This window comes from Hemiscyllium ocellatum, chromosome 26 (genome assembly GCF_020745735.1).
Source record: "Hemiscyllium ocellatum isolate sHemOce1 chromosome 26, sHemOce1.pat.X.cur, whole genome shotgun sequence".
NCBI classification, from domain to species: Eukaryota; Metazoa; Chordata; class Chondrichthyes; order Orectolobiformes; family Hemiscylliidae; genus Hemiscyllium; species Hemiscyllium ocellatum.
Window position 1 is genome coordinate 50,788,907 of NC_083426.1, and position 21,619 is coordinate 50,810,525.

A 21,619-nucleotide genomic window follows, 5' to 3' on the forward strand; every position below is an offset into this window, starting at 1 on the left:
GGATGGAAATGAGTCTGCGTGGATTACTCTTCGGAGGGTCGGTGTGGACGTGTTGGACCGAAGGGTCTGTTTCTACACTGTAAGTAATCTAATCTCAGTTTTGAAATTTTCACTTGACCTCTGGCCACCTCCACTGTTTGGGTGATGTATATGCTTTCCACTCTCCTTTGTGTGGGCAAGTGTTTTTTTTCTTTATTCATTCATGGAATGAGGCCATTGCTGGGTAGGCCAGCATTTATTGCCCATCCCTAATTGCCTAGGGGCAGTTAAGAGTCAGCCACATTGCTGTGAGTCTGGAGTCACATGTAGGCCAGACCAGGTAAGGATGGCAGTTTCCTTCCCTGAAGGACATTAGTGAACCAGATGGAGTTTTCCACCAATCGACGATGGGTTCATGGTTGTTAGACTCTTTAATTCCAGAATTTTGTTGAATTCAAATTTCACCACCAGCCTTGGCAGGATTCAAACCCGGGTCCCCAGAACATGACCTTGGGTCTCTGGGTTAACAGTCCAGCAATTATACGGCTAGGCCATCACCTCTCCCTGCTTTCTGACATCGCCCCTGAAATGGCCATCTCAAACTGGGAGCTTGTATGTCCCTGTACTGGGCTGTCCCACCAGACGAAATTATTTTTCTCTATTTTACCCCTTTAATCATCTGAAGCCCCTTAACCAGATCACCACTTGATCTCCTGTGCTCAGGGCAAATTGAGCATAGCTGATCCATCATATTCGTGGAGTTTAAGATTTGTAGCAACCTCTAACCAGTTTCATTTTACACTGAATGAGCAGCACATGCAGGGGATACATTTTTCATTTGCTGACCTAGGAAGCGTTATCAGTATGTGACCCCTTCTTTCAGAACATCTCGGATTTATATTATTTGAGTTGACTTGAAGTGGGAGGGTCAGGTGGGCCGTTTGCTAAAGAAAACCGAACAAACTGATGACCATTCAGCTTCCTTATTCTATTGAGGCTTCATCTGTGACTTGTCAATTTACCCTGACTACATCTGGCCCTAGGTCTCTGTGTGGCACTGACTCCTGACTTCCCACACACCAGCTGCCCAGATGGAATGAACACAGAGTTGATATTGATCTCAGTTGTATGAGTTCAATATCAGAAAGTCTGTCAACAAACCGAGTTAACATCGCCATGAAGTGTGAGGAAAAGGCCTTGTGCCATTCACTCCATTTCATGGCTCCTCGTCACCAGAACCATCAAACCAGCTTAGAGATTCAACTCCATTCATCCCCACAAGATGTAGATGGGTGGGTGGCCCATTGTTTACATGGCTTAGGACCTTGCTAAAATATCTAGCTGATGAAATTCCTACGTAATTACATGCCTGTAATGTAGATTTGAATGTTATTGTCATGTGTACTCGAGTCTCTGAGGTCAGTGAAAAGTATACACAGTCCCGTCCTCCAGTGCCATCTCAGAATACGAATGATAGGCTAAAAAAACAAGAAGCAGAAATAAAAGCAACAGCCGAAAGAAAAGGAAAGTCCTCGCCACCAGAAAAATGCAGCCCGCTCCCCGTTCTGTAAACACTTTGGTACCCCCATTCTCCACATACTGCCACAGCTGGGATGCTATTGCCTCTGCCGTCAGGTACCCGGGCTCAGCCATGAGCTGGAACCACGCTGCCACCATGTCACCATTCTTTGGCACCATCTGGCCTCTGCTAACATTATCACTGCCATGAGTCTGTGTGCCTCCTTGGTCTGCCAGTATAGGGATGATGCTCTGAGATTTTGATACAATTTTATTTCATTCATTAAATTTCATTAATATCCTACCACAGCGTCTGTTGCTGTCTACTGAAATTGTCTCTTTGTTGCTATATGATTTTTCCCACAATTTTATATTTTTAATTTACCTCGGTCAGTTTGATGTCAGTCACACTGCAATTTGGCCCTTGGGCTGCGACAGTGTTTCTTGTTAGCAATAACATTATTATTATCGTGTCTCTGAGCACAATTCTCTTTTGCTCATACTGACTTACATGTTGCATCTGCTGTGTGCATTTCCCAAACCTAATGGTATAGACCTGGCTCCTTTCCGGGAGGGTAGAAAGTGAGGTCTGCAGATGCTGGAGATCAGAGCTGAAAATGTGTTGCTGGTTAAAGCACAGCAGGTCAGGCAGCATCCAAGGAACAGGAAATTCGACGTTTCGGGCCAGAGCCCTTCATCAGGAATGAGGCCTCATTCCTGATAGAGGGCTCTGGCCTGAAACGTCGAATTTCCTGTTCCTTGGATGCTGCCTGACCTGCTGTGCTTTAACCAGCAACACATTTTCAGCTCCTTTCCAGGAGGGTCAAGCTGTGGATCACCGTTATTTAGAGTCTGCTCCAGACATCTTGTGGGTAAATGATGCTTCATATCTGGACACAGAGTGAGTAAATGATGGGGAAATAAATAGAAACACTAATCAGGTGTCCACTTACTCCCAAATGGGTTGTCTTCCTGCACTAGCCTGCTGTACTCTGAGATATGCCCTTTCCCATTTTCACTGTCGAGTTTCTGGCTTGATGTAGATGGGTGCTGTCCAAGTGGTTGACCAGTTACCTGACCCTTTCTGTGATCCCTGGACTCCAATGGGTTGTTGAATGGACTGTCTCTGTTCACAGGGGATATGATGACGCTGCTGATGAAAAAGGACACACTGAGTGAAGAGGAAACTCAGTTCTACATTGCAGAGACAGTACTGGCCATCGACTCCATCCACCAGATGGGCTTCATCCACAGGGACATCAAACCAGACAATCTCCTGCTGGACAGCAAGGTACCGAATAGAGCTCCTGGGTTTTTACTGAATGATGAATTCTAGTCTGTAGGTGTTTATTATTTTTTTTGTTTATATCCGTTCACAAATTGCATCTCTTGAACTGACTCCAGATAGTCCTCCTTTAATGCCGTAGTTGCGTTCCTGTGTGACGCTGTGATATAGAAAATCATGTAATGGGAAAAATTAGGGGTGAACCACCAAAACTACCAGTAAAACTTGAAACAAAAGTAGTAGTTAGCCTAACACAAAACGATAGCACAGTCTAAGTAAATTTTGACCTGTTGTATGGTACTCAGCTGATTACTCATGATTGGCAACTGTACCTGCTGCACTACAGACTAACCAGTCTTCTGATCCCATCCTGTGAAAACACTGCACAAGTCAGATCCCAGAATGAATGACTGATCAAGGGCTGAACCTTAATTTTTTCTTTCGCTTAAGTGTCAGTTTTGTCAAGTTTTTCAGAGGGTTTCACATCATGATGTTTGGGAACATCTGTCACTTTATTTTACAAAACCCACCTGTTTATCAGGCTTTATTCCTGATGAAGGGCTTTTGCCCGAAACGTCGATTTCGCTGCTCGTTGGATGCTGCCTGAACTGCTGTGCTCGTCCAGCACCACTGATCCAGAATCTGGTTTCCAGCATCTGCAGTCATTGTTTTTATCTCGTTGATTTTAACCCTACTGCGAATCCTCTTGCGAGGATGCCTGCCTTGAAGAAGTTTTCCTCCTCTCTCTACAAGAATCTCAGGGAGTCCCTCTCCCACTGCAACTCTATGCTACTTTCCCCCACCCCTACCTTATCTCTCCACGCTTTCAGGCTCACTGCCTTTATTCCTGATGAAGGGCTTTTGCCTGAAACGTCGATTTCGCTGCTCGCTGGATGCTGCCTGAACTGCTGTGCTCTTCCAGCACCACTGATCCAGAATCTGGTTTCCAGCATCTGCAGTCATTGTTTTTACCACCTGGTTTATTGCCTGCATCACTTTACAGTGCCCCCTCTCACATTCTAGCCCCATCATACCATGTACCATGTGCCATTTGCAAAGCAACTCACCACTTCCTGGAAATCCCAGAATTGACCAACACCCATGGTGCACCACCATCTGTAAGAAGATATTGTGCACTCAGACAAGAGCTGTCAGCCCAGAGCTGCCCTGCATGGTTCCTGATGTTTTCTGCCAAGTCCAGGGCCAATGCAAAATCGATGCCTTTCTTTGTGGGCAGGGTTAAAAATCACACAACACCAGGTTAAAGTCCAACAGGTTTAATTGGAAGCACACTAGCTTTCGGAGCGACGCTCCTTCCTCAGGTGATAGTGGAGGGCTCAATCCTAACACAGAATTTATAGCAAAAATTTACAGAGTAATGTAACTGAAATTATACATTATCTGTTAGAATACAGTGATAGTTTCACTTCTTTCATGTGTAAATCACAAAACCCTTTTTTTAATGTTGCATTCTCGGGTTAGCTGTTAACAATGGTGATAGCTAGACAATATGTTGAAGGTGTTAGCCCCCTGTGTTCTCTGTCTATGACCTAATGTTTAGATTGATTCTAATCTAAAAAGTGAGATAACAAGAGTTTTACATAAATCCATGTAGTTTTTGAGCTCAGAGTTCTACATGAATGTATGCAGTTTTTGAGCAAAGTACAATGTAACTCTGCAAGTACAAATTCACCCACAAAATATATGTGTGCATGTGGGTCTTTGTCTGTGTGTGTCTGTCTGTCTTGGTTGGGGGTTGTGTGTGTGTGTAGTGAGTGCAGAGTGTCTTAAGTCATTGAGGGTGTGCATGTGGGAGTGTGTGTCTATAAGGATGTGTGTGGGTGTCTGTGTGTGTGTCTGTGTGTACCTGTGTCCATGTATATGTGAGAGTGTGTGTGTGTGTGTATAGTGCAATGGTGGTCACCTGTAATGTGACATGAACCCAAGGTCCCGGTTGAGGCTCTCCCTATGGGTACCGAACTTAGCTATCAGCCTCTGCTCGGCTATGGGCAGGGACATTGACATGGAGATGCTGCTGGTGGGGATGGGGTGATGCAGAGGCTGGATGTCCTTTTTTCCCAGACCAACAGAGGACGCCATTCTACAGGAACCACGCCAACTTGGACTAGGGTTACCATCCAGGCCAGTTCAGTCTCAACCACCTGAAGGAATGTACAGAGTGTAGGAAGAAGATCGATGCCCTTCTCCACTCTGCAGTGAAAATGCCACCATCTATTCTTTGATATCTCTCACTCACTGTATCCTCTCTGCTACTGTACCCATCATTTCCTGCAACATCTTTCCCACTCACACTCATCCTCGCTAGCACCTGACCCTGACTAACCCTGAATCTCTTCTGCACAGCCCACTCACTGCCTCAGGACATCTCCCCACACGCAGCAAAGGTAATGCTGTGCCACCCGCCTTTCTCACTCCCACCTGCTATGTGCAGAGTTTCCTGGGTCTGCACTCTGAGCAGCTGACTGACCATGGCCTCACCCCGGTACTGGTATTTTTGTTGCGATTGGTTACGATAGTGATTAATCGCTGAAACAGATTCACGTGAGTCTGCAGATATTCTTTAACTCTAAACATATTTTTAAACAAAAGGGGGGAGCAAAGCTCTTAATATAAACAACAGTCAAGTTGCTGCTCAACACGGTCCTTTTACTGTCAGTCAATTCCAGTGAAATTTCACTCTCCTCTCAACTCCTTAGGTTTAGAAATTAACAGATTGCTCCCAGCTTCTTGTCCTCAGGCCGTAGGGACATTTCAAAGATACTTTTCCAAGTCCACTAGCACAAACCTTTCACAAAACTCTTCACGAGAAAGCATATGAGCTGACTCAGAGACACACCACTATAAATGCCGGAGGAATCAGCACAGAAGCGCTTCCCAGGAGGCTCCCAAGCACTGAGGATGTCACCTAGAAAGGGGACGAAATGTTTGCAATAAAAACTCCCAGCTCGGCGAACAGAACCACAACAATGAGCTGACTGATCATGTGATGCCGACACGGCGTCCAATCATCCTAGTGCTGGGGATGAGAATCATGTAAAGGTCAATGGGAGTTCGCTTTATTAAAAAGAAAGTACAGCAATTCACAAATAGTGTTTAATAAACGTGTGTTATAGGAAAACTACCTCTACTGGAGTTTGGCAGTGTAATGGTTGCAGAAAATCTGGTTTGCAGGATTGTACCTTCTCAAATCTGCGACTATAGTCTCCGGGAACTTCTGAGTTTGTTTTCTGAGCTTCCCCCATCTGACTGCAGTCTTTGCTCAGTTTGACACTCCATCCTTGCTGACGTGCTGCAGTAGCTGTACAAAATCTCATCAATCTCTCGGCCTGTGGGATCTGGGACTCGTCTGTAACAATGTAGCAGTGTAGGAATGGGGTGTTGGCCATTCAGCCCCTCCAGTCTTCTCCTGCGATCAGTAAGGCAATGGCAGGTCTGATTGTTGCCTTCTCTCCCCTTCCCTGTGCTCCATAACCTTTGACTCTTTGTCAATCAAAAATCTACCTGACTTAGCCTTGGAAAAAACTGTAAAGACCCAGCCTCCTGTACCTTTTGGGGAAAAGATTTCTGCCCTCGGATGACTGAGTTTACCTTGTATTTTCTAGGGTCACGTTAAACTGTCAGACTTTGGCTTGTGCACGGGACTGAAGAAGGCTCATAGAACAGAATTCTACCGCAACCTCAGTCACAGTTTGCCCAGTGATTTCAGTAAGTAGCTGGTTTGGTTAACAGGTTAATGTATGGAATCAGTGTGGTTAATAGGTTAACGGGTGGAATCACTGTGGTTAACAGGTTAAACTATGGAATTGACCACCTGGATAGTTACATTTTCCCTAGTATGGCTCGAATACCATTTAATTCCTTCAGCCCTATTTAGCTGGAGATTTACAAAGGCAGTACCCGGTATTGGGCATCAGAGGACACTGACTGCATCCATCTTACTGTGGCCTTTTCATTCACTCATGGGACCTGTGTGTCGCTGACTGGCCAGCACTTATTGCCTGTCCTCAGCTGCCATTGAACTGAGTGGCTTGCTTGTGCCATTTCAGAGAGAAGATTAGATTACTTACAGTGTGGAAACAGGCCCTTCGGCCCAACAAGTCCACACCGACCCTCCGAAGCGCAACCCACCCATTCCCCTACATGTACCCCTTACCTAACACTATGGACAATTTAGCATGGCCAATTCACCTGACCCGCACATCTTTGGACAGTGGGCGGAAACCGGAGCACCCGGAGGAAACCCACGCAGACACGGGGAGAACGTGCAAACTCCACACAGTCAGTCGCCTGAGTCAGGAACCAGGTCTCTGGCGCTGTGAGGCAGCAGTGCTAACCACTGTGCCACCGTGCCGCCCACAAAAGTTGAGAGTCGGTCACGTTGCTGAGAGTATGGAGGCACATGTAGGCCAGACAAGGTGAGGATGGCAGATTTCCTTGCCCTGATGAATATCCGCAATTGTGGATTTTTGTGGAATGGAAGAGATGCAAAAACGTGGTGACACCCCCTTTTCGTGCACTGGGTCCTATTGGATGGACCCTTCTTATAGTTGGGAATTTACTGATTCACATCTTCAGTGTAAATCCTCAGTAACAGGAGAGATGTTATAAAGTTACAGACTGAGCAGACATTTATATTTGGCTGTTCATTAAGATCATGGCTGATCTGTTTATACACTGAATTCTACATTCTGATGATAACCCTTGATTCCCCTGCTAATCTATCTCTGTCTTAAAAGTGTTCAATAATCTCACACCTTCTGAGATAGAGTGTTCCACAGTTGCACCACCCTCTGAGTGAAAGCAAATATTCTTCATCCTTGCCCTAATAGGGAGACTCCTAATTTTCAAACAGTGACCCCCTCGCCCACAAAGGGAAGCCTCCTATCCACCTGTCAAGACCATTCAGGATCACGTAAACTTAAATCAAATTCCCACCCACTGTTCCAAACTCAGGTGAACACAAGCCCAGCCCGACCAAGTTCTTCTCATAAGATAGCACGGTCATTCCAGGTGTCTGCCTAGTAAACCTCCTCTGGGCCATCTCCAACACATTTACACCATTCCTGAAATAGGGAAGCCAACACTGCACTCAGTATGTGGCCGCAGCAACACTGTTTACAACTCGAATGCAACATCCTTCCTTTTACGTTCAATTCTTCTTGTAATAACGGATAGCCGCCTTAATCATTTTTTGTACTAACTTTGTGACTCATGCACTAGAATCCCTTTGGACCTCTGCACTTCAGAATTCTGCAGTCATTCTCCATTTAAACAATACTCAACATTGGTATTCTTGGTTGTTGGAGTGCGAAAGCTTTGACGTAGAGTGATTGGCAGAGACCACTGCAAATTTGAAAACTGGAATGAATATTTGCCATGTAACTAGTTCCATGACGGTGAACAAGGAGTGTACATTCAGTGAAGGATTGGCAATCAGGATTAACACCCAAGGTGGAGTTTTGCAAAAAGCCATTATTTGAATTGTGGTATGGAACAGTGTGGCTACCAGAGAGGGATGTTAGCTGCTTTTGTGGGACTTTGTGTTTGAGGAGGAAGGTGGGTAGGGTTATACAAAAGAGAAAATAGTTAAGGATTTGTTTTTCTCCCATTGCCCCTCCTGGGATTCTCAGTGGCCATGGCTTTGCAGGTGTCAGCAAATACCCCAGGAGCTATTTATTGCATTATGGGCTGATCCAGCACAGGAGAACATTCTGCCCATCCTCCCTGTGCTGGCTGCTTGGAAGATTGACCGATTAAATCATGCTTCTCATTACTAAACCAAGCTGGATATTGTGATCAGTTTTAGAACCCTGATCCAAATAAAGATAAACTGGCATTGGCAGCAGACCAGAGAAGGTTTGTCGCAGGTATGAGGGGACTGTCATGTGAGGAGAGGTTGGGCTTGTACTCATTGGAGTTTAGAAGAATGGGAGGTGACCTTATTGAAGCACACAAGATTCTGAGGTAACCTTAACAGGATCGATGGGAGAGTTCAGAACCAGAGGGCAAAATCTCAGTGGGAGGTAGCACATTTCATGCAGCATTCTGAGTGTAGTGAATCTGTGGAATTCTTTACTACGGAGGGGTCTAGAGGATGGGATGTTAGGTCTATTCAAGGCTGCTTTAGACAGATTTTTAATCAGTAAGGGGAATCGAGCGTAAGAGGAAAATACAGGAAAGTGGAGTTGAGGATTATCAGATCAGCCATGATCTCGCTGAATAATGTTCAGACTCAACAGACCGAATGGCCTACATTTGCTGCTGTGAATGGTTTACCGGACCTTTTCCCACCTTTTGTACAACAAGAGAAAGGTTGATCCTGGGTGAGTCAGTTGGGGAATGTTGGCAGTCTGACCTTTAATGCGCGCTCTCTCTCGCTGTCCAGTTTGAATCCCTGGATAGGGAATGAACAGTATGGACCCTGCCTGATTGTCCCTTTCCCGGATCCCGAGTGCAGCTCCTGGTGCCCATCTAGAACAGAGTTAAACAGGAATAGGGGCTAGCTCCAAGTACTTCACACGTCAGTCTGGTAATGCTGTACCTTGTGAAATGGTAATGACCCTACCTCTAGTCCAGGAGGCCTGAGTTCAAGTCTCAACACCTGCAGAGGTGTGGAAAAACATTCCTGAAAAGATTTACTCGAAAAGCAGGTTTAATAGGAATGGAAGCCAGGAGCTTGTACTCTGTCTGATATCAGAGCAACATCAGCTTGATGTGCCATGTCTTTAAGCTGTGCTACTGAGGGAGTAAATGCTGCCTTAATGCTTGTGATCAGCTAATGTGTGTTCTAAACTATCCCCTCTCTTAGCTTTCCAGAACATGAACTCAAAGCGAAAAGCGGAAACCTGGAAGAGGAACCGCCGGCAGCTGGTGAGTGCAGGCAGTTGCTTGGGGGACTTGGAGCCTGGGGAAGAGGAGGGGAACGTGACCCCAGACTCGTGCATTACGGTTGAGGGCTGACACTTCACCCACAGAGTGTACTCCTGACGGGCTGGGTTCAGGCCCTCTTCAGTGAGGTGAATAAGAGAGTCCCAAGTCATGCTGTCACATCGGATTAAAACATCCGGGATTAATGCGCAACTGCCTGTTCACCCCCCTCAGGTTGCCAGCTAGTTAATCCTACCTTGCCGTGGCATATCCCAGGTTGAACACTGAATTCTAGTTGCAGTTGTGGTCTGAATCAGCAGGAGTCCACAGGTTCTATTAAACACCCAGTGTGGCCTCAAGGTCATGTTTTGGAGTTTCCCAAATAAAATGCTTATTGTTAGAGCCACTTTGTGAGTGTTTTAACCTTTTCAAATGTAAAGTACCTTGATAGTGATGTGTATGTGCTCCAGCATCAGTGAGTTGGGAGTGCTGACTGAATAGCAGATGTGCTTGCTGTAGTATTTTGTCTCCGTCCTGTGGGCGTGCTATCGTTCATTTAGTCCACAAGCTGGCATCTCTGAATTAACTGGCTCTTGTGCCCGGTTTATAACATTGCTGGATCTTTCACCTAACAACTTAGGCAGCCTCAATGGGTTGTTGTTCCAAGACGTAGCAAATGTGCGTGACACTAGCTATATATTTTTACTTTTCTGTATTTTTTACTGTGGACTGAAATGGGAAGAAAATTGTTTTAAAAACCAAGAATTGCTGCACTCTTTTTTTTTACAAAAAGCAAGTCACCTAACGCTTACTGGAAGTACAATTTTAACCAACTGCTTGTTCAAGCAGTAGTGCGACTCCAGTCTCCGGAGCCAGGAGGGAGCTCTGTACCAATGGAGCTTTGTCTGGCAGCAAGCAGCTGATTGGTCTGTCACCCGTGGATCATTTATTGACGACAAAGTTTATAATTCCAGCCTGTCATACTTGATAGCCTTGTGTGCCCCAAACGTGTGAAACTCAGACTGTGTTACCTGGCAGCTGGGAGACCCAGAGCTAAGGATTGCTTTCAGTTCAGATCCCAATGCATGGATTGTTGTGTTTCTCTCATCCTACCTTCAGGCCTTCTCCACTGTGGGCACCCCAGATTACATCGCACCAGAAGTCTTCATGCAGACCGGTTACAACAAACTCTGCGACTGGTGGTCACTTGGAGTCATCATGTACGAGATGCTGATTGGTAAGGTTGCTCTGGTCTACGATGCATAACTGATCGGTCCGACACAGGAAGAGAACTTCATTCCTCCTTTTGTTGCTTTTTTCCATCCTTGAGAAATGGCTGCACAGTGAGAGCATTATAATCAACCAGTCTTGCATGTCAGTTTGAGAACCAGAGGGTATTGCTAGCAGCACTGTGTGTGGTGTGGGGGATTTACTGGAAAGACAGTGTTGTTTTGTCTGTGGTGTAGCTTCATGAAGGAATTTGTGTTTGCAATTACCATATGGTGTGTAACTGCATGGTAATGTGAGTGTGTGTAATCTAGCCATACGGTGACTGGTGTGTGAGGTGCATATGTATTGCAGCCTTCTTTTGAAACCGTTCAGCTGCCAAATCAAACGTTTTGTTGCCCTGCCCAGTGACTGCTGACCCGGTTGCTTCAGGAGATTGATGCTGAATGGGTCCCTCCAGTCTGAGGGGAGATGTAACTGAGGGCCAGTTGAGGGAGGCACGTGTGACCACTGTTTCATATCCCAGAGGCTGGATGCTGGCCCTGAAGCTGCTTCACCTCGCTAACCCAGCCCTGCCTTAAATCCTGCTAATTGTTTGTTTTCAGGCTACCCACCTTTCTGCTCAGAGACCCCCCAGGAGACGTATAAGAAAGTGATGAACTGGAGGGAGACCCTGACATTCCCACCAGAGGTTCCCATTTCAGAGAAAGCCAAGGATTTAATTCTCAGGTAAAGATGACCGGAAATAACACTGAGGCTTTGACTGTACACCTTCTTCTGAGGAAGATTTACTCTGTATCTAACACCATGCTGTTCCTATCCTGGGAGTATTTGATGGAGACCTGTCTGATTATTGAGAATATAGAGTCATAGAGATGTACAGCACGGAAACAGACCCTTCGGTCCAACCTGTCCATGCCAACCAGATGTCCCAGCCCAATCTAACCCCGCTTGCCAGCACCCGGCCCATATCCCTCCAAACCCTTCCTATAGTCATCCAAATGCCTTGTAAATGTTTCAATTGTACCAGCCTCCCCCCTTCCTCTGGCAGCTCATTCCATACACACATCACCCTCTGAGTGAAAAATTTCCTCCTTAGGTCTCATTTATATCTTTCCCCTCTCACCCTAAACCTATGCCCTCTAGTTCTGGACTCCCCCTACCCCAGGGAAAAGATTTTGTCTATTTATCCTATCCATGCCCCTCATGATTTTATAAATCTCTATAAGGTCACCCCTCAGCCTCTGACGCTCCAGGGAAAACAGCCCCAGCCTGTTCAGCCTCTCCCTGTAGCTCAGATCCTCCAACCCTGGCAACATTCTTGTAAATCTTTTCTAAACCCTTTCAAGTTTCACAACATCTTTCTGATAGGAAGGAAACCAAAATTGCACACGATATTCCAAAAGTGGCCTAACCAATGTCCTGTACAGCCACAACATGACCTCCCAACTCCTGTACTCAATACTCTGACCAATAAGGGAAAGCATACCAAATGCCTTCTTCACTATCCTATCTACCTCTGACTCCACTTTCAAGGAGCTATGAAACTGCACTCCAAGGTCTCTCTGTTCAGCAACACTCCCTAGGAATATCTAAAGTTACCACGTGCTGTAGCAAAAAGCTATGACCTGTTTATTATCTTGTGCTCCAACATGCATGAATTGTTCAAGGTTTGTGAGAAGATTTGTAGCTCGGGTGCTCGTTGTTGTGGTTCTGTTTGCCGAGCTGGGTGTTTGTGTTGCAGACGTTTCGTCCCCTGTCTAGGTGACATCCCCGGTGTTTAGGAGCCTCCTGTGAAGCGCTTCTGTGATGTTTCCTCCGGCATTTCACAGGAGGCTCCCAAACACTGAGGATGTCACCTAGACAGGGGACGAAACATCTGCAATACAAATTCCCGGCTCGGCGAGCAGAACCACAATAACGTGCATGAATTGCCTATGTATGCTGCCAGTTCCCTCTTGTTGAGTTGGTGTTTTTTCTCCCATTATGTGCACCTCTGCTGTCACCCTGCACAGACAGGGTTTTTTTTTAAGATTAGATTACATACAGTGTGGAAACAGGCCTTTCGGCCCATCAAGTCCACATTGACCCGCCGAAGCGCGACCCGCCTCTACATTTACCCCTTCACCTAACACATTTGGCATGGCCAAATTACCTAACCTGCACGTTTTTGGACTGTGGGAGGAAACCGGAGCACCCGGAGGAAACCCACGCAGACATGGGGAGAATGTGCAAACTCCACACAGTCAGTCGCCTGAGTCGGGAATTGAACCCGGGTCTCTGGCGCTGTGAGGCAGCAGTGCTAACCACTGTGCCACCTTGCTGCCCATTCTCATGAAGCCAGTACCAAAGCTTGATGCTGCTGTAGTTTGTCACAGGGTCTCTGGGTTTACCTGGGGTAGGTTCAACAGTCCTAATCAATGCTCTTGACCCCTGCTGGACAATGTGCGCGATGTCAGGTGAGCATGGGGTAGACTGGCCATTATGACTCTTGTAGTGCAATAGCCCTTGTATTGATTCCTGTGAGGAATAGTCATTAGTGAGATGTGGCTCGGAGGCTGTTGCCTTATGGGTCTGAACTGATCTTTGCCTGTCTACACTCTGTCCCCAGCGGTGATTTTGCCCTGGCTTAGGGAGTGTAGAAAAACCGAAAATGCTGGAGAAACTCAGCAGGTCTGGCAGCATCTGTGGAGAGAAAGCAGAATTAATGTTTCAGATCCATTCACCTTTCTTCAGGATTGATTGTAGCTAGGGAAAAGTGGGGTATATGTTTCAGACTGGGTCGGAATGTGGGATAACTGAGTGAGAGGATGGAAGTGGAGCCCAGAGAGAGAACAGCAATGGGGCAAAGAAAGGAATAAGTAATGAGCTGCCAGTGGGGCCGATGGAGCTGCCAGTGGGGCCGATGAAGTGAGAATAGGTTGTGTGTGGTAGCAGTCCATGTGATAAGAAGGCCTGGTGGGTGGAGATTGGGGTAAGGACATGGGAGAAGGTGCTCAGGCCCTAAAATGTTTGATGCAAAGTTGAACCCAGAAGGCGATGAGTTCCCAAGCAGAAAATGGGGTGCTATTCTCCTAGCTTGTGCTGAGCTTGGCTGGAGCATTGCAGTAAGTCTGAGACAGAGGTGTTAGTTAGGGAATGTGATGGTATGTTGAGGTAGTAGGCACCTGGAAGCTCAGAGATTTTTTTTCACAGGTACAGCACAGGTATTTTACAAAACGGTTGCCCAGTCTGCGTTTCAGCTCCTCAGTGCAGAGGAGACCACATTGTGAGCAGTTTGATGTGGGTGTTTTACATGTCCCCCTCTGACCTGTGATCTTTTTAGGTTCTGTTGTGAGTCGGAGACCAGAATTGGGGCCAATGGAGTGGAAGATGTGAAGAGCAACTTCTTCTTTGAAGGTGTCGACTGGGAGCACATCAGGTGGGAGAGTGTTTAACTTGTGCAAGCCCAGCTCCAGAACTCTGACTCGCTTTCCTGGAGAGACTGTCTTGTTTCTGACTTCACCACCACTGTCAACTTTCAATTTGCAGAAGCATTTGGCTCCCTTGTAGTGCACTCACTGCTCCTTTATACCTCCACCACAGGCTGCTGGGGTGCGGGGAATGACCTGGTCCCTGCGGGCTGCCGGGGTGCAGGGTACACACTGGTCCCTGCAGGCTGCTGGGGTGCAGGAAACGCCCTGATCCCTGCGGGCTGCTGGGGTGCGGTGAGCACCCTGGTCCCTGCGGGCTGCTGGGGTGTGGGGAACACCCTGATCCCTGAGGGCTGCTGGGGTGCAGGGTACTCCCTGATCCCTACAGGCTGCTGGGGTGCGGTGAGCACCCTGGTCCCTGCGGGCTGCTGGGGTGCAGGGTACGCACTGGTCCCTGCAGGCTGCTGGGATGTGCTGCACACCCTGGTCCCTGTGGGGAATGCCCGGGTCAGTGCGAGGAGCGTACTGCTGGCCTTGGGTCACCTCTGCTGTGTCTGATGAAGCTGCCACATACCTGCTGACATTTTGCTGTGCTGTTCTCTGTGGTTTCTGATCGCTGTGTCCCGGTTTTTTTGAGCAGTTTGCAGTTTCTAATCCGATCTCTCCCCTCTGACAGGGAGAGGCCAGCAGCCATCTCCATTGAAATAAAGAGTATTGATGATACATCGAACTTTGATGAATTCCCTGATTCGGACATCTTACAGCCAGGTAAGGAGCAGTCCTTTAGGGAGGGAGTCAGTTCCCTCCCAGGAGATGGGTTCTGAGTTTTTTGTATTGTTATTTGTTCCTGCTTCAACAGAGCATTATTTAGTTAAAAGCCGTCCGTTACAGTGGATAGTGTTAGACGCACAGTCCATGTGACGATGAATCTGTTTGGGATAAGTTTAGTGTTGAGTTATCTTCCTGACATCAGGGGAGGCTCATTCTGATCACTGCTTGGACATGCACTTTCTTGTCTGGGTTATTGAAGGGTGACTTTGGAACATCGGCTCAGAGTGACTCCAAACCCCGTCTTCCACTTTCAGTTAACATCCTAACCCCGCGTCCTAGATGGAGACGATCAGTCACAGCAAAATGTAGAAGGGCTAGAGAGTAAGCACAAGGTGGAGGGGGCACCACAGCGATTGGCAGCTTGTGTGTCTCAGTCGGATTCACTGCCTGTCTACAGATTGCCTTATCTTGCCAGTGTCAGTGTCTGACTAGTCTGCACTGAACACGATTCCTTCACACTGGTGTTGAAGACACTAAAAGGGAGGTGACATTTCTGTCACTGGGAAGGTAGTGGTCTCTCATTACTTTACACTGTCCCAGGCACTGTCTGGGGACTGAGAGCCTGTTGATGGGAGGCACACTGAAACCTTGTTGCTGTCCCAATTGTAACTGCGACAGAAGCTGAGCTCCAGTTCCACAGCTGTGGGAGAAGTTGGAGTGCCCCTTCTAACTACAGTTTGTGAGAACTTCTCAGACAGAGGAAGTTGACCCATTGCGTTTTTCCCCCATTAGTCACTGCAGTTTTCCAGTTTACCTCATTGTTCAGTTCCTTGTCCTCCCAGGCTGCTCTCTTGTTGGACAGAGATGACTGGTGATGTTTAACCCTGAGAGTCACCATACCTTAGACAAGGGGAGAGATTGAGAAGGAGAATTCTTCAGGTTAATTGTAGCCAGTGTGGGAATTGAACCCACACTGTCTGTGTCACTGGCAATGCCCATGTCTTACCTTTGCCTTGTCAGTGAGTTCAGTGAGAGTGTGTGTGGAATGAATTCTATGGCTGGTGGAGGGGACTGTGTATTACCTGCTGCTGCAGTAAGTGTTTTACTAGCTGTGCCTGTTATGAGAGTCCACCCTGGGATTGGTGTCTTTCTATGAAGCTGTTGTATTTGAATGTGACGCAGTGTTTTCTGATGTTCTTCTTCAGGAGTGTCACAGGCAGGGCTAGAAAGTAGTGGTAAGAAGTGTCTGTCCTCAAAGACAGGTAACCTGCATTTTATTCCCCTCATCCCTTACTAAACTCTCCTGGTCCTACGCTTTCTTACATTCACACTGGCTCCATCTGGGGGGAAGCTGGGTTATAACTCTTTGTTTCTCTGGTTTTTGAGTTGTAGAAGAGATCTGATCCTTGAACTTAGCAATTTAGTTAATGTCTGGCTATCTTCCTTTCCCTTCCCTCAATACTTAAATAAATCTTCCCTGCCCTATTCCAATCCCGTGACTTTTCCATTAGCTATTGTTATTGAAGTGCATCCTCTGAGACCAGTCTCTTGACAGTAGCAGTTGCTTCAGTGACTAAAATATCAGCACTGCTCCCCACAGGGCAGGGATCGAATCAAAGCAGGACAATCCATTGCTTCTCCCCATCGTGCTGCCTTGGGGCCACCCTCAGCAGGGTTTACCTGCACCTGCCCTCTGACCAAGTGCAGGGAAGGCCCAGAGAGAGGGTCCAATCTCCTTCTGTGTTTTGGAGAATGGGGAAGTACAGTGAACCAAACCCCTGACAATGCTGTTCCACTGGGAGAGGCATTTCCAGGAGGTTAGCATTGCTGTCTGCTGCTCCTGGACTGGCCTCTTGTCTGATAAGTCATGGTCAGGGAGCAGAGGGCCAGATTCTCCCACATGACAAGGTGGTTGCGGGTGTTGTCAGCGAGGAGTGGTTGACCTGTGCAAGTGCTCTAGTTTGCAAATCATTTGTCAGTGAAAGGGGAAACCGAGAAGTAATTTATAGCATACAAGAGTCAGAGAGACTCTCCCCATCTGCTGAATGAGTCTGGAACCACTGTCTGTCCTAACGTGATCAGCAAGTTTCTGGGTTTGGCTTCTTTTCACTGCTTTCTAAGCTCTGTCTGTAAGGACCAGTTACTGGTGCTGCCAGTATCCAGAGGAACAACTAATCTCTATCAGCTTCTGGTTCTAAACTTACACATTTGTTCTTCGCTGAATCAGTGTTGTCACTGGGATTTCATTAGTGTTAAATCCCAAGATAAAGTTTTATTCCGGGAGTGTAAATCCTAGGAGAACGTTTGCTTTGAGCACTTGAATAGACAACTTATGCTATAAAATATGCTGGTACCTTATTCTGCTACTTGGTGCCGTTTAATGGAAATGGCTGTGAGTGTGCAGCTGGCCTCTCTCCTACCCTGCTTCAGGCAGGTTTGTACACAGTGCTGGCCCTCTGCTGGGCGTGTGCTGCCCCAAGTACCCAAGGCTCCACATTGTATAAAAGCGAGCAATTTCAAAAGATTGTCGAGTCTTTGCTTAGTTTAATTAATTATCCCTGTTAAGTAGTTTCACTAAATAGACCCAGTGACAACACTGAGCGCGATAATCCACTTGAGGGCTCTGTTTGGGTGTGATTTCCGGGGTGGGGCTGCATGATGTATGGATTGTTCTGTTAACTGGAGCTTGCTGAGTGCAGCTGTCATTGCTTGGGAGTGAGCACTTTTGAGAGGACCGGGGTTCAGGTGGAATGTACCGACTATATAAGTTGGAGTGCATTTTGCTTCAGGAATCTGAAAGCGCTCTCTCTCGTGTGCAATTCCTAACGTTCTCCTTCACTCCAGTTGCAGTGAGTAACCACTCAGAGACCGACTACAAGAACAAGGACTGGGTCTTCATTAACTACACCTACAAACGGTTTGAAGGACTGACTGCCCGTGGAGCCATTCCTTCCTACATGAAGTCTGGAAAGTGATGAACTCTAACCCCAAGGGCTAACGTCACTGCTTTAGTGCCTATTTTATCTTAGCAACTTGATTGGTCCGTTGGTGGAGCCTTACTGCCGAGGATAGTGACAGTTGTGAAGCACTGAGAAATTACTCAGATTTTATTCCTAATATCCAGATATCCATTATAATCTCTTCTCGCTGGGCAGCAGATGCTGAGGTTAGACTCTGTGCAGCCCAGGGCCTCAGGCAGCAGCTATTTGAAGGGGGTTCAATGGGAATCCTACAACACAAAGCTGGCAGTTCTCAAGTCTGTGCCCATCGCTAGCTGTGTGCCTGACTCTGCTCTGTCCAGTTCAGCTCCTAGTGGCCAATAGAGCAGAACTTTATCAGCAAATGCATCCATCCTGGTTGTCCGTGAGGTTACCTTTGCTGTGTGTTCCCTGGTGGCTGAGGCAGGGCTATGCTCTTTCACTGTCCCCGTAAATGGTCACGGGAAGGCCTGTGCGTGATAATTGTCGGGCTTGTGCAGTCCTGCCTGTTAGTCACTATGTTGGGCAGAGGGCCATGTCACGGGGTTCCTGGCGTATAGCAATATGCGAGAGGGGCAGGAAGTAGCCCAGTGATAGTCCGATAGTGAGGCAGCTGACTGTTGTCTCTCTCCATGAAGAGAGCCAGGGGACATACAGCTGCCTCACAGCCGCTTATCGCTGTGCAGTGTCTGTGTCAGCCTTCCCCATTTCTGTTCATGACTGTCCACAGTTGAGCAGACACCAAGGTACTGTTCACATCATGTGTTTTTATCTGTATTTGGATGCATTTATTAATTGGGTGGGGTTCATAATGAGCTCTGCTGATTTCACCTTGATTTCTAATTATATGCAGCTTTATTATTTTAAGAGGGGGAGTGTTAGTGATGGATCTTGTTTGTAAATACAGCTGTGTGTTTATACTTGTGTGGAAGGAGGCGTTGCTGTGGGTAAAGATGGGTGATTACAGGCCTGGATCTCTGCAGGTTGATGATTCTCCCTTCTTGAGTCTATTATTTCCAAACACCGGCTCCAGGGTACATAAAGCAAGCTGAATAATAGTTCCTGCTGTAGATAATCCGTCTGGAAGATGCCTCCCTTCCTTCCTTGTTGATTTGTTTGCCACTTTCTGTCTTGCCTCTGATTGAACATCTCACTCCAGTATTACCATAAAATCCAGAATGTCTATCACTTGGAGAACTCTCACGCATTTTCAGGTGCCATTTCAGGAAACACCCCTCTGTCTCTGTTAAGAGGACAAAACAGAGTGATCCAACAAGCTGGTCCTTGGAGACCAGGTTATTATAATGACCGGCCAGTGATGATGGTGGGGTTCAGTCTGGTAGTAGGTTGCTGCCTGGATCTGCTCAGTGCTAAAAGTTAATGCTCTGGCCCTGTGTCCCAGAACATCTGTGCAAACAAACTTGCTGCTTCCTTTAACTTTCCGACAGACTCACAGTCACCCAGAGTGATGTTCATGGTGGGATTTGTACGTTATTTTGTGTGAAAGTATATTTTGAATGTTATAATGGGGCCTTGTTTTTGAGGGAGTGGTGTAACATAATTCAGCCCACACTCTTGTCAGTGCAGGCTGCTATGCTGTGGTTCCCCACCAACTTCCCTGGGGTTGGTCTGCACCATCACACAGACAGACCTGCTCTGCTGCTCCCTCTTGGAGATTCCTGACAGAGAATGGTGAATCCTAGTTGGTGAGGCTACAACATTGATCACAGTTCAAGTTCCAAGTGTTCAGTGCCACGCTCTATTTTCAGGATCTCCACTTCCTGTCCAGTATACAGTTGCTCTGTCATGGCAGACAGCTTATTTTGTAGCCTGAAGGCCCTAGAAAGTGATTGAGATAGAATTTTTTTTATTCACTCATGGGATGTGGGCATGGCCCTTGAATGGTTGCTGTCCATGTGTGATAGGGACACCCAGCTGTTTGGGAGGGAGCTCCAGAATGGTTGGAATGAATATGATTGAAAATTGACAGTTGCTGAGCTTTAATGAATAGCTCGATGTTTCAAATCCCAGTGCTGTTCCTAGATACAAAGTCCTGTGGCTCCATTGTACTGAGGCAGTGGCTTCTGGCATTTTGTGTCCTCTCCCCTTTCAGACCCAGTCTTTACTGTACCACATTTGAAAGCTGAGTATGTGCAGAACAGGCTGCTCTGGCTCCCATGCTGCCAGCACTGAGGGAAATGTCTCATACAAACGGGCGCAAGTCACTGATCCAAGCTTCAAAACCTCTTAATGGGACATGTGCACATCAGACGATGGCTTTTATCCTTGTTTTAAAAACTTGTTTCAGTACCCTAAATTAATATTAACAACGTGGAGATAAGGGAGAAGGTTGCGATTGAGTTTTGCGAGGAACAGTTATTTTCAATACAACAGTGTGGCTGAACGTACTGGGAAATTTCCCCACCCTGTATGTTTAATGTGGAGTGAGAGAGAGGTGTGCGTATGTGTGTGTGTGTTGCTTCCCCCAGGTTGAATAGCTTGCAAAAATTGACCTAGCCTCTCACGTGGCTGCTGGCTAGTTTCGGGATGTCTGAGGCACGCTGGAGTCCAGTACCGATGTCGCTGTGATAGTCTCAGACTGTACACCATTCCTGCCTTTAGTTCCCATGAGCGGCGAAGTGGCTACAGTAGCCTCTGTGTGGAGTGAGTACCCCTTCTAGTTGGAGGAAGGGCTGTGTGAGAGACTGGGTCAGACTGCCAGTGTTCCTGGGGCTGAGAGATGTAAATCCTGGCGTAAGGGTTGTGTAAGTTGCAGTATTGCTTTTTACAATGGCCACTTATTTTGTTTAAAACTGTGTATTATAAAACCGTTTACTTAACATCACCGAGTCTGTGTGAAATTTTGTCCAGAGTTTCCAGTTGAATTTTTTTTCCTGCAGGGGAGTTACAAGTGGAAGGAAAAGAACAGCCTGTTCATCTTAAATGCTAACCCATTCTTTAATCTCACACTGGAGTGAAAACCCCTGGATGTTTCTCTATCGACAGAAACGTCAGTACATTAACTGCTGGTTGTTCCACAGGGGCTGCTGTCTCACAGTAATTCTCAAGGAGATTCTCCAGCCAAACCTGAAAAGGAGAGGGTGTGATGGACAGAAGGTGCAGAATATATGGTGCATGTTTTATACAGCCCTTCAATAGCAGACCTCAGATGCACTGTCATTTCTGGGGTGCTTGAACAGGACCATTGAATAGTTTCTGTCGAAAAGGGTGGTGCAGGGAAAGCACAGCAGGTCAGGAAGCAGGAGAATCGACAGTTTCTGTCAATCCACACACTACAACTGCAACATAAAACTTATATCATCTGCATCCTCAGTAAAGGGCTGCATGTCCACATTCCAGTGCTAAAACATTAATGTACAAAATGGGGAACTGCCAGATGAAAAATGTTTTTGCATCATAATTGACCTGCTAGTTCTATGGTACACGGATCATGAAGTCTGCTGACCAGTTGCCACAATCAATCAGTAATGTTACAACAGTCCCTGACGAGAGGTGAGGGACCCCAATCAAACTCCTCATGTAGAAGTTTGAAAATGTGC

At 46.8% G+C, this 21,619-nt stretch overlaps 1 protein-coding gene across 6 annotated transcripts in view; it reads left to right on the top strand.

The window, feature by feature from the left end:
• Window positions 1-20,899, top strand: part of LOC132828466 (serine/threonine-protein kinase 38) — a 107,404-nt gene extending 86,505 nt beyond the window's left edge. For all 6 annotated transcript variants that reach the window (XM_060845618.1, XM_060845624.1, XM_060845621.1 and 3 more), the window contains exons 7-15: window positions 2,634-2,788; window positions 6,406-6,508; window positions 9,612-9,673; window positions 10,790-10,907; window positions 11,503-11,626; window positions 14,223-14,318; window positions 14,987-15,078; window positions 16,287-16,343; window positions 17,926-20,899. In XM_060845618.1, the coding sequence (XP_060701601.1) occupies window positions 2,634-2,788; window positions 6,406-6,508; window positions 9,612-9,673; window positions 10,790-10,907; window positions 11,503-11,626; window positions 14,223-14,318; window positions 14,987-15,078; window positions 16,287-16,343; window positions 17,926-18,056 (938 nt within the window). In that variant the 3' untranslated portion in view covers window positions 18,057-20,899. The remainder of the gene's footprint in view (window positions 1-2,633; window positions 2,789-6,405; window positions 6,509-9,611; window positions 9,674-10,789; window positions 10,908-11,502; window positions 11,627-14,222; window positions 14,319-14,986; window positions 15,079-16,286; window positions 16,344-17,925) is intronic.
• The last annotated feature ends 720 nt before the right edge of the window (window positions 20,900-21,619 follow it).